At 41.2% G+C, this 11,988-nt stretch overlaps 1 protein-coding gene across 3 annotated transcripts; it reads right to left on the reverse strand.

The window, feature by feature from the left end:
* Positions 1-734: 734 nt before the first annotated feature.
* On the reverse strand, positions 735-5,513 carry LOC125232737 (fibroin heavy chain-like). 3 transcript variants are annotated; one of them, XM_048138499.1, is made up of 4 exons: positions 5,447-5,513; positions 4,078-4,107; positions 3,424-3,604; positions 735-3,381 (listed from the first exon to the last, which is right to left on the reverse strand). In XM_048138499.1, the coding sequence occupies exons 1-4, from the start codon at positions 5,480-5,482 to the stop codon at positions 875-877; spliced, it is 2,754 nt and encodes a 917-aa protein (XP_047994456.1). In that variant the 5' UTR covers positions 5,483-5,513; the 3' UTR covers positions 735-874. The 3 variants fall into 3 exon arrangements, with proteins under 3 accessions (XP_047994456.1, XP_047994457.1, XP_047994455.1); XM_048138500.1 differs by having other exon boundaries at positions 735-3,364; positions 3,407-3,604; XM_048138498.1 differs by having other exon boundaries at positions 735-3,604.
* Positions 5,514-11,988: the final 6,475 nt, after the last annotated feature.

Raw genomic sequence — 11,988 nt, forward strand, 5'->3', positions numbered from 1 at the left:
AAGGATGTAAATTTTGGATCTCAATGCTAAAAATTTCAATGCAAAAAAAATCAAATCAAGTAAAAATATACAAAAACAAAATAGTCAAAGCAGTGCAGTTGACTTTTCAAATATTATGTTAATGGTCACCTTGACCGCTCAAGCGCGTGTTGCAGATGCGTCCGACCGGTCATTGGCAGTTACGTTGGCGTTAAGTAATTATTAATGTCCATTATAATATAAATTACGAGGTTAAACTATTAGATTGTTAGCTTAGATTTGACTTCGGAAAGTTGCTTATGTGGCCTTTCCAGACTCGCCTAATTCATTCTCAGTAATAATTTCTGTAAAGATAATATTCATTATTATGTATTTGTTTTTTGTTTATTTACTAGTGACAGTAGTGACTATGTGAGATAAGATATCGGACTCTTCAGTGACATTATTATTCACTTTTGGCTATGGCTATTCGTTAGAAAACTTTTTCTTAACATCATTTCTATCCGAACTTCAAATCTTAGAAGCACTTACATTGCTTTTTTTCCATCTAGGTACAAATCAAGTATATTAGACAGACCGCCCTTCGTTAGTGCGTTTTCATATTATCCGATCTGATATCGGATGTATGACCGATATCCAGGCGCCATTCCATTACAGGCGCCATCTTGAATTTTTTCCAAGAAAATGAAATCCTTCCGACATCCGATATCGGATCGGATAATGTGAAAACGGACTTATTGGAATAAAATATCACAAAATTTTATAGTTTTCTTTATTTATCGAAGAAATTATTTTTTTACTCAATAAACAATTAAATAACTTAAATACTATTACAGCAAAAACTGCTGTAGATCAATATCAACATAAATCTAACATAAATTTCTCATTTGATTATTCAGCAATCTTCGTTGCTGGCTCCAGAACCGCCTTTAGCAGCATTTCCTCCAATATTGGCTTCTTTCTGGGCACTGCCAGAAGCACCGAGACCGGCACCCAGGCCGGCTTTAAGACCGGCTCCAGCTTTACCACCAGCATTCTTGCCAGCTTCTACTCCAGCGTTGGCTTCTTTCTCAGCATTACCAGCAGCGCCAGCGCCTGCTCCATGACCAGCTTTAAGACCGGCTCCAACTTTACCTCCAGCTCCTTTTCCGGCATCTACTCCAGCATTAGCTTGCTTCTCAGCGTCACCTTCGGCTTTACCACCAGCTCCAGCGCTACCTCCGGCTTTCTTTCCAGCCTCTACGCCACCGTTGGCTTGGTCCTTAGCATCACCTCCGGCTTTTTTTCCAGCGTCTACGCCACCGTTGGCTTGGTCCTTAGCATCACCTCCGGCTTTCTTTCCGGCGTCCACTCCACCGTTGGCTTGGTCCTTAGCATCACCTCCTGCTTTCTTTCCGGCGTGTACTCCACCGTTGGCTTGGTCCTTAGCATCACCTCTGGCTTTCTTTCCGGCGTGTACTCCACCGTTGGCTTGGTCCTTAGCATCACCTCCGGCTTTCTTTCCGGCGTGTACGCCACCGTTGGCTTGGTCCTTAGCATCACCTCCAGCTTTCTTTCCGGCGTGTACTCCACCGTTGGCTTGGTCCTTAGCATCACCTCCGGCTTTCTTTCCGGCGTGTACTCCACCGTTGGCTTGGTCCTTAGCATCACCTCCGGCTTTCTTTCCGGCGTGTACACCACCGTTGGCTTGGTCCTTAGCATCACCTCCGGCTTTCTTTCCGGCGTGTACTCCACCGTTGGCTTGGTCCTTAGCATCACCTCCAGCTTTCTTTCCGGCGTGTACTCCACCGTTGGCTTGGTCCTTAGCATCACCTCCGGCTTTCTTTCCGGCGTGTACTCCACCGTTGGCTTGGTCCTTAGCATCACCTCCAGCTTTCTTTCCGGCGTGTACTCCACCGTTGGCTTGGTCCTTAGCATCACCTCCGGCTTTCTTTCCGGCGTGTACTCCACCGTTGGCTTGGTCCTTAGCATCACCTCCGGCTTTCTTTCCGGCGTGTACTCCACCGTTGGCTTGGTCCTTAGCATCACCTCCAGCTTTCTTTCCGGCGTGTACTCCACCGTTGGCTTGGTCCTTAGCATCACCTCCAGCTTTCTTTCCGGCGTGTACTCCACCGTTGGCTTGGTCCTTAGCATCACCTCCGGCTTTCTTTCCGGCGTGTACTCCACCGTTGGCTTGGTCCTTAGCATCACCTCCAGCTTTCTTTCCGGCGTGTACTCCACCGTTGGCTTGGTCCTTAGCATCACCTCCGGCTTTCTTTCCGGCGTGTACTCCACCGTTGGCTTGGTCCTTAGCATCACCTCCGGCTTTCTTTCCGGCGTGTACTCCACCGTTGGCTTGGTCCTTAGCATCACCTCCAGCTTTCTTTCCGGCGTGTACTCCACCGTTGGCTTGGTCCTTAGCATCACCTCCGGCTTTCTTTCCGGCGTGTACTCCACCGTTGGCTTGGTCCTTAGCATCACCTCCGGCTTTCTTTCCGGCGTGTACGCCACCGTTGGCTTGGTCCTTAGCATCACCTCCAGCTTTCTTTCCGGCGTGTACTCCACCGTTGGCTTGGTCCTTAGCATCACCTCCAGCTTTCTTTCCGGCGTGTACTCCACCGTTGGCTTGGTCCTTAGCATCACCTCCGGCTTTCTTTCCGGCGTGTACTCCACCGTTGGCTTGGTCCTTAGCATCACCTCCAGCTTTCTTTCCAACGTGTACTCCACCGTTGGCTTGGTCCTTAGCATCACCTCCGGCTTTCTTTCCGGCGTGTACTCCACCGTTGGCTTGGTCCTTAGCATCACCTCCGGCTTTCTTTCCGGCGTGTACTCCACCGTTGGCTTGGTCCTTAGCATCACCTCCAGCTTTCTTTCCGGCGTGTACTCCACCGTTGGCTTGGTCCTTAGCATCACCTCCGGCTTTCTTTCCGGCGTGTACTCCACCGTTGGCTTGGTCCTTAGCATCACCTCCAGCTTTCTTTCCGGCGTGTACTCCACCGTTGGCTTGGTCCTTAGCATCACCTCCGGCTTTCTTGCCGGCGTGTACTCCACCGTTGGCTTGGTCCTTAGCATCACCTCCAGCTTTCTTTCCGGCGTGTACTCCACCGTTGGCTTGGTCCTTAGCATCACCTCCAGCTTTCTTTCCGGCGTGTACTCCACCGTTGGCTTGGTCCTTAGCATCACCTCCAGCTTTCTTTCCGGCGTGTACTCCACCGTTGACTTGATTTTCAGCATCACCTCCCGCTTTCTTTCCGGCGTCTACTCCACCGTCGACTTGATTCTTACCGTCACCAGCAGCGCCAACGCCGGCTCCAACAGCGCCGTTCACTTTACCCCCAACTTTACCAGCAACGTCACCAGCTACTTTGCTACCAGCATCAGCAACTCCTTTAACACCAGCGCCAATTTTGCCAGCAGCGTCACCACCAGCTCCAACACCAGCACTAACTTTGCCAGCAGCGTCACCAGCTACTTTTCTAGCAGCACCAGCGCCTCCCCCAACCCCAGCCCCAATACCAGCTCCAAGGGCGCCTCCGACGCCACCGCCAAGTTTCTCACAAGCTTCGCCACCAGCACCTTGGGCGCCACCGGCGGCTCCCACTCCTAAGTTAGCTCCGGTCTTAAGCCCAGCGCCGATGCCTCCAGCCTGGAGAGACAAATCAAATTTAGTATATCGTGAATAGTAAGAAAAACTTTGGTGGATATCATCTTTAGAGAAGAATAAAAAAGCAGGTACCGTAAAATCCCGTCTTTACACCTAGAACAGCTATCGATTGGTAGATTTAGTACATTTTAGGGAACCTTCAAAAGTTGCTAGGCTTATTGCTTGCTAGGAGGCAAATTCAACTTTATTTTATTAAACCAAGCGAAGGTATTTTAGACGATGAGACGGATTTTACGGTCTTCTTCTTCTTTATTGTGTCATCGAGATATTTTGCACACAACGCATGAAAACCTAGGATCCGCTTTGGCTAACAATCCTAAGAATATGGAGTAACCTATATTTACGAAAACGACAATTTTTTCAAACAAACGGGTAGGTACAACACTAAAAATATCGTATCCGTATTCTCATAGCTTAGTCCTGATCGACTGATAATAAATTGACAATGAACTCACCCCATGTGGTTTTGCTGCTGCCAAGGCAACCTGTAAAATGTAAAACAACACTTGTACTTCAGACTTTTGAAAAGAGTCCTCTCCTATGTACAAAAAATAATATCGGGACAGTTTTCCCGCTAGCAGTTTTAGAAGATTTGATCATTTGTAGACAAAACGAATTCTAACTGTTGCATGAAATTTGACGTAAAATTAAAATAACCCAATTATTATTACAGAATAAATATACAGTGTCTCTTTTCGCTTAAAAACTGTCATGCAGTTTGGCAAAGTTTTAAAGCTATTTTGATATTTATTTATTTATTTATTTATTTAAACTTTATTGCACAATATAAAGAAGTACAAATAGCGGACTTAATGCCAGATGGCATTTGATATGTGTTTTTTAGGGTTCCGTAGTCAACTAGGAACCCTTATAGTTTCGCCATGTCTGTCTGTCCGTCCGTCCGTCCGTCCGTCCGTCCGTCCGTCCGTCCGTCCGTCCGTCCGCGGATAATCTCAGTAACCGTAAGCACTAGAAAGCTAAAATTTGGTACCAATATGTATATCAATCACGCCAACAAAGTGCAAAAATAAAAAATGGAAAAAGATGTTTTATTAGGGTACCCGCCCTACATGTAAAGTGGGGGCTGATATTTTTTTTCATTTCAACCCCAACGTGTGATATATTGTTGGATAGGTATTTAAAAATGAATAAGGGTTTACTAAGATCGTTTTTTGATAATATTAATATTTTCGGAAATAATCGCTCCTAAAGGAAAAAAAAGTGCGTCCCCCCCCCTCTAACTTTTGAACCATATGTTTAAAAAATATGAAAAAAATCGCAAAAGTAGAACTTTATAAAAACTTTCTAGGAAAATTGTTTTGAACTTGATAGGTTCAGTAGTTTTTGATAAAAAAACGGAAAACTACGGAACCCTACACTGAGCGTGGCCCGACACGCTCTTGGCCGGTTTTTTTTGTTTTAAATAAATAAATTAAATATTCCGCCATTTAACAATCGTGTCGCTTACTTTCAAACTTGGGTAAATCTATTCTGCTTTAAGGTTGAATATATAAAATACATAATATTGATCAAAGATACTCAACCTTATATCAGAATGGATTCACCCAAGTTCGAAGTTAAGTGACACAATCGGCCTAAACAGAGATGTAGGTACTTAGCTAATAAAGCTCTTTTCATTGACGCTTAATGAAGTTGGTTAAAAATTGATTAAAAATGTAGGGGCAAAGGTTTAATTCCCATAGAAAATTTGAATTTCGAGCCATTTTACTGCTAAAAGCTAAAAGGTTGACCGTCTATAAAAATGTTGCAAACAAAGTCAAAGCCGTCGAAACGCTGGTAGAAACGGCCAAAAATATTACTTACGAGAACGAGGATTGTAAGAACTTTGATGGCAGCCATGGTACTTAGAAGCCCTTAGTTTCAGGTATATTTCATCAGTAGCCTGGAGTGGGTATTTATACCATTTTCGGTCAACACAAGTGTTCCGGATGACGTCAGAGCGATTGCTAAATTTAATAATTAATTATATTCGGTACAGTTCACTGCAATATATGGTTTCAATACACATGGTGTTTTTTTTCGCACTAGTCCGCAAACTGTTCCATTTCTTATCAGGGGCCCATTTCTCGAAGCTACAAGTTACAATTTACAAGTGGTTGTCAATGTCTAATATGACAAGTTGGAAAGAGACTTCCGCTTGTAACTTGTAGACATTATGTTAACGTTTGAACCCACTCTTAAGCCGAATCCTTGTTTTGTTCATAATTTTAATAGTGGCGACTATAGAAAAATTAACTTAGAATTACCTAAACTAAATTGGAACTCGCTATTTGAAAACAATGATTTAACAATCTGTGTCACAAAATTTTACGACATTTTAAATCGGTTAATTAATGATCACATCCCCAAGCGAAAGATTAATGTGTCAACGTCCGTCCCCGTGTGGTATACCAAACCATTAAGAAAGTTGCTAAGTGAAAAGCGCAAGTTTCACAGATTATGGAAAAAATATCGTAATCCTCTGGATTATGAGTCCTTTAAAATATTACGCAAACGGGCACAAAAAATGGAATTGCAATGTTATAACGGTTATATTTCTTACGCCGAAAATAAAATTAAATCATATCCAAACTATTTCTGGTCGTATATTAAGTCTATCAATACCAAAAATAAAATGCCACAGACTATGAAATACAAAGATATCACTAGTTCAGATGGTGCCGAAATTTGTAATTGGTTTAACGATCACTTTCACTCTGTTTTTGAACAGTCAAATCTTAGTAATTTTCAAATTGATACTTTGGTGCCACCCACTGAACCCATAATTGATATAAGTTATATATTAACCGCGCCACTGTCCATAGGCTATTAAACACAATTAATACTAATAAAGGCGCTGGCCCTGATGGTATCCATCCAATTCTTATAAAAAATTGCTCAGCAAATTTATCTTACCCACTTACTATTATTTTCCAAAAATCGATTAAAAATGGTTACGTTCCCGAAATTTGGAAAAAAGCTTTCGTAACTCCTATTCCTAAGGGCCAAATTAGCCAAAATATTGAACAGTATAGACCAATTTCTAAATTATGCCAGTTTAACAAAATTTTCGAAAAAATTGTCACAATGCAACTTACCCAAGTAGTCAAAAATCATATTAGCCTTAATCAACACGGTTTCTTCAAGGGTCGTTCGGTAGACACTAATTTATTAACATTCACAAATGACGTTTTAGTAGCTATGGATGGAGGCGCATCTGTAGAGGCCGTGTATGCTGACTTCGCCAAGGCTTTTGACAAGATATGTCACAACACACTTTTACTCAAGCTTTGGCACCTCGGAATACACGGAGACTTATTCCGTTGGATTAAATCTTACATAGAAAATCGGACCCAATGTGTTGTTCTGGCAGGTTATGCTTCGCAATGGAGGTCTATTAGTTCCGGAGTACCACAGGGATCTCATTTAGGCCCTTTACTATTTACGCTTTTTATTAATGATATAGACAAATATATTAAAAACTCAAAAGTGCTACTCTACGCGGATGATACCAAAATCTATAAAATAATTAATTCAGTCGAAGATTATCATTTGCTCCAAGAAGACTTGTTAAATCTTGAGGCCTTTTGTACTGAAAATAAATTATTTTTAAACCTGAATAAATGTTACGTAATCAATTTTTCAAAGAAAAAACATAATATTAACTATAATTTAACAATAGGTAACCATAATTTGAGTAGAGTAACACAAATTCGGGATCTTGGAGTCATTATGGACTCAAAACTAACATTTGTACCTCATTTAGACTCGATTGTAAAAAAAGCCTACAAGCAACTGGGTTTTGTTTTACGTGTAGGAAAGCCTTTCAAAAATATTGTAACTTATAAAATCCTTTTCAACAGTTTTGTTCGCAGTCATCTCGAGTTTGCCTGCGCAGTTTGGAAACCCTATCATAAGGTACATATTGCATGAGAGACTAGAACGAATCCAAAAGAAATTTGTTAGAACCCTTGATTTCAGAACCAGTCACACATACCTTAACTATAATGATTCGTTGGCACATCATAAACTCCAAACTCTCTCTAGTCGACGAGACTGTGTAGATTCTGTCCTACTTTTCAAAATTATGAACAATGTGTTAGATGTCCCCCAACTATTACAGCAAATTAATTTAAAAGTTCCTCGTAGACGTCAGCGCCTTTGTCAGAAGAAGAAAATATTTTCCATTCCCTTTAGTAGAACATGCTATGTACAAAATGTATTTATAACACGTGTTTGTAAATTATTTAACGATAATGAAAAACTTTATCAAATTGATTTGTTTAACAGTTCCATTAATTCAATAAAATGTATTTTCGGTCATTAATTTTCTAAATTACTGTTCTCGTAATGCCGGTAATTATGTTAGTACCCATAATTTTCTACATTTAAGTACCTACCCACATAGTTTTATAATCTTCATGTACCTACACCTATTTCAATTTTTCAATTTCAATTTCGTTTATTTCACATATAAGCTTACAGTGTAATACAACCAAAACACTTATATGGTAAAACACAAATATTATTAAACAAAATAAAAAAATGGAACGATTCGCGAAACTTGGCGAGAATAACTTGATGTTAATATAATAATTATAAAAATATAGACTATTGCCTGGCTCTCGTGAATCTACCCATGAAAGTAGTATTTTTATATAGACTGCAATATTGTAAAAAATAAGGAAACTCCAAGTCTAGATTTAAGAAAAAATTGTAACAATATTTGTAAACGACTGTTTGTTTCTCAAATAAATAAATAAAAAATAAAAAGTAACTTTTAGTTTTGAGAAATGGGCCCATGGGCCCCTGAGGCCCATGTATCAAAACATTCAAAACTGAAAGTCTCCTTCCAACTTGTCATATTAGACATTGACAACCACTTGTAAATTGTGACTTGTAGCTTCGATAAATGGGCCCCGTCCTAACTTCAATGGGTCATTTGTAATGAAGAGGTTCACCCTGTTGTTGCATAATTTTTTTATGAATAATTCTATTGTGCATAATCGATTTAGTCATAATTGGCTTTGTGCATAAACTGCTATGGCATAGTCAAGTTTAGCATAATCTGTTTAAGCAGATTGTGATTTGTCCGAATATTCTTTGTACATAAATTTGGTGCTCCGAATCATTTATACGCATAAATTTTATGTGCATAAACTTAGTGTTCCGATTTAATGTTTTGCCGAATTTATTTTGGTGGGTAGGTTTCACTTTTACCTAGCAGGGCGATTTTGTTGTGGTCGCAGTTGTAACCTAACCTAACCCACTTTTTCCTAGCGGTAATTTTCTGTTGTGGTCGCAGTTCTAACCTAACCTAACCCACTTTTCCTTAGTGGTGCTTTTCTGTTGTGGTCGCAGTTCTAACTTTTTTTTTTGTTCAGGGGGGGAAAATGCGTTCCGCATACCACTCGGGTACGAGGGGGGACCCGAGCGGTTATGTGGGACTCCCGTATTGGCTAATGAGGCCACGGTATACCCACTAAACCCCCCCCACATGCCACCTCGCCGCCTTGTTGGCGGGGTTACCGGAACACTTGCGCTCACAACGGCGACCCGTCACTGTACCCATAAGTGGCCGAGGAGGAAGGTGCGCCCTGTCATCTGGCGCACTCATTGTGGAGGGCCGTTGGGCATCCGCGTAGGAGCTGCACGTGGGCGGCTGCCGCCGGCGGGGTCGCCGTTGTGAGCGCAGTTCTAACCTAACCTAACCCATTTTTCCCTAGCGGTGCTTTTCTGTTGAGGTCGCAGTTCTAACCTAACCTAACCCATTTTTCCCTAGCGGTGCGTGTTTGTTGTGGTCGCAGTTCTAACCTAACCTAACCCACTTTTCCCTAGCGGTGCTTTTCTGTAATAGTCGCAGCTCTAACCTAACCTAACCCACTTTTCTGGAGCAGTGAGTATCTGTAGAGTTCGCAATTCTAACCTAGTGTAACCATTTTTCCTTAAAAGCGCATTTCTGCTTAACGAAAAATATGCCAAAAATATTTATGCTCATCTAATTTCTTCCTAATGACACTCGGCCTCAATAATAGTAGGCCAATATATTTTCGGACAAAATAATATTCGAAATATCGTGAATTATACAAAACAATGTTTATGCTACATTAACATTCGGCTAAAATCGATTATGCCAAATCTGTTATGACAAAAGCGTTTCGGACAAATAAAGTTATGCCACATAGAAGGAACCCGTAATGAAGAACGTCGTATTGTACTATTTCGGAAGCAGGAGCAAGCCAGGTCACTTTTAAAAAAATAAACATAGCACATAGGTATAATTATTTTACAATTTGTTCATATCAGGTTACCTATGGCCCATTTATCAAAGCTGAAAGTTACAAGTTACAAGCGGAATCCTCTTTTCAACTTGTCATATTCGAGAAATGGGCCACTAGTGTTAATTTTGACAGTATTTTAAATGTTTATTTCACAGACAATCACACACACATCACAATCTCAGAATGGGGCATTTTCTTTCATGCTTGAAGGCAAAGTGGCACTTTTCCTATCTGCTTATGAGAGAGCAAAGTAATGCTTAAATTGGCATGTATAATGTGTAGGCACTAGTTTCTATGAAAGCGCCTGCCATCTAACTTTCCAACAGTTCCATCCACAGATCAAACGTATCTACTGAGTTGTCCGTCTGTAATCGCAACTTGTAGCTTCCAGGTGTCAATTTTTGTACGTTGAAGTCAACATTAAAAATGCCTCGTTACGTTATATTTAATTGCAACAAACAACACAAAAATTATTAACACTTATGGGCCTGAGACTAGGGATGTCACGAATGTCGCATGTGTCACATTCGCGAATGCGAATGCGAATATTCAGAATGCGAATGTGCGAATGCGAATGCGAATGCGAATATCGCTGAATTTCATAAAAAACCAAAATAAAAACCAAGCAATCACCAACAACCCGCTAGGTAAAAAAATTAGAATGCTTACTATTGGTCAAAATGCCGAGTACGAACTTCACGCCGTACGAATTTGACCTATCTGCGCATGCGCGAGTCGACAGTCGACAACACAGAGAACCTCCTATAGAGTGGCAGTCTTGTATATTTGGTTCGCGATACGAGTCACCAGTGTTTGGGGTGCGAGGAGCGGGCGGGGAATGTGTTAAGCGCGCTGTGATTGGCCGTTTCAAGGACGGCGGGCAGTCGCGCCAGATGAAAAGGGACAGAAGTATGACTGTCCCTCTACTGACGCGTAAGTGGCCAATGTAAGTTGACCTATGCCGGCTCTGAATAAATTATAAATATGACTTATTTGTGGAATGTAATGCCGTCTGTTTTTAAATTTGAGCTTCTTGTTACCTTTCCACACCATTTCATACTACAGGTGGACATCTTTAAGGCATCAAAATACCCTTTTCCAATTTTTTTGTGCGAAAAACACGCGCTGCTTTCGGGTCTGTTACTTGGTCGATACTGATCGGGCACGGCGAGCGCCCGCGCTTATATCAGTGCAAATACTAGGAAGGCTGGCCACCGCGAGTCGTCTTGTAATAGATGTCTATAGGGGTTGGTCTGTGGTCGACAAGTAGCAATTGGAGCGGCCGGCGCGGGCGAGGAACAAGCTGCGACTTGCACACATTCGCATTCGCAAAACATTCGCATCGTTTGAAGCGAATGCGAATGTCAATGCAAATGTTTAAAAGAATGCGAATCATTCGCATATGTGAATGCGAATGCAAATATTCGTAACATCCCTACCTGAGACATATTTGAAATCACAGGCAAGTAACATCTTCAGTACAAAATCTGACACGTCACAAAATGATTCGGCCCCTGTACAAAAAGATGAACTTGTTTCTTCTATCTATCTAAATAAAGAGTGATGAACAGGCATCTTCTGGGCGTGCTCACTCCATCGTAGGCCACGTCTGTGCCTAAGGACTAGTCTGTGGGCCAAGATTAAGCCCATATATAATTAAAAAAAAAAGTTCCGTGATTCCAACGCATAGGTTAACGAGTTTGACTGTACTAGCTGTTTCATCACACTATTAAAACAGGTGGTATAATTATCTTATTACTTACCTTGTATTTGTTTTTAAGACAATGCGTGGTAAAAATAGTTTAAATGTACATTTTTGCATTCATTGCCAAAAATATATATTACGTCGTAGTAAAGGAAAAATAACTCGATGACAAAGAAAACACATTACAGTTAGCTCAAAAATCAAATTTATTTAAAATACGTAGGTATATGATTAACTTAATAAAAATACTAATTAACATTACTATAAAACTAATTCCGGGCCCTCTCAGGTGCAAAGGTGCCCATCACAATCGATGCGTTCCCAAGCTAAATTGCGAATGCGACAGCCTTTGCATCAGAAAAGACCCGGAACAGCTAAAT

The sequence above is a fragment of the Leguminivora glycinivorella genome, chromosome 13 (assembly GCF_023078275.1).
Source record: "Leguminivora glycinivorella isolate SPB_JAAS2020 chromosome 13, LegGlyc_1.1, whole genome shotgun sequence".
Classification (NCBI taxonomy): domain Eukaryota; kingdom Metazoa; phylum Arthropoda; class Insecta; order Lepidoptera; family Tortricidae; genus Leguminivora; species Leguminivora glycinivorella.

Coding starts and splice junctions, on each gene's coding strand:
- LOC125232737 (XM_048138498.1), bottom strand. CDS start 5,482: ATGGCTGCCATCAAAGTTCTTACAATCCTCGTTCTC. Junction 4,108..5,446: donor TTCTTACAATCCTCGTTCTC/GTAAGTAATATT, acceptor TACATTTTACAG/GTTGCCTTGGCAGCAGCAAA. Junction 3,605..4,077: donor CAGCAGCAAAACCACATGGG/GTGAGTTCATTG, acceptor TTGTCTCTCCAG/GCTGGAGGCATCGGCGCTGG.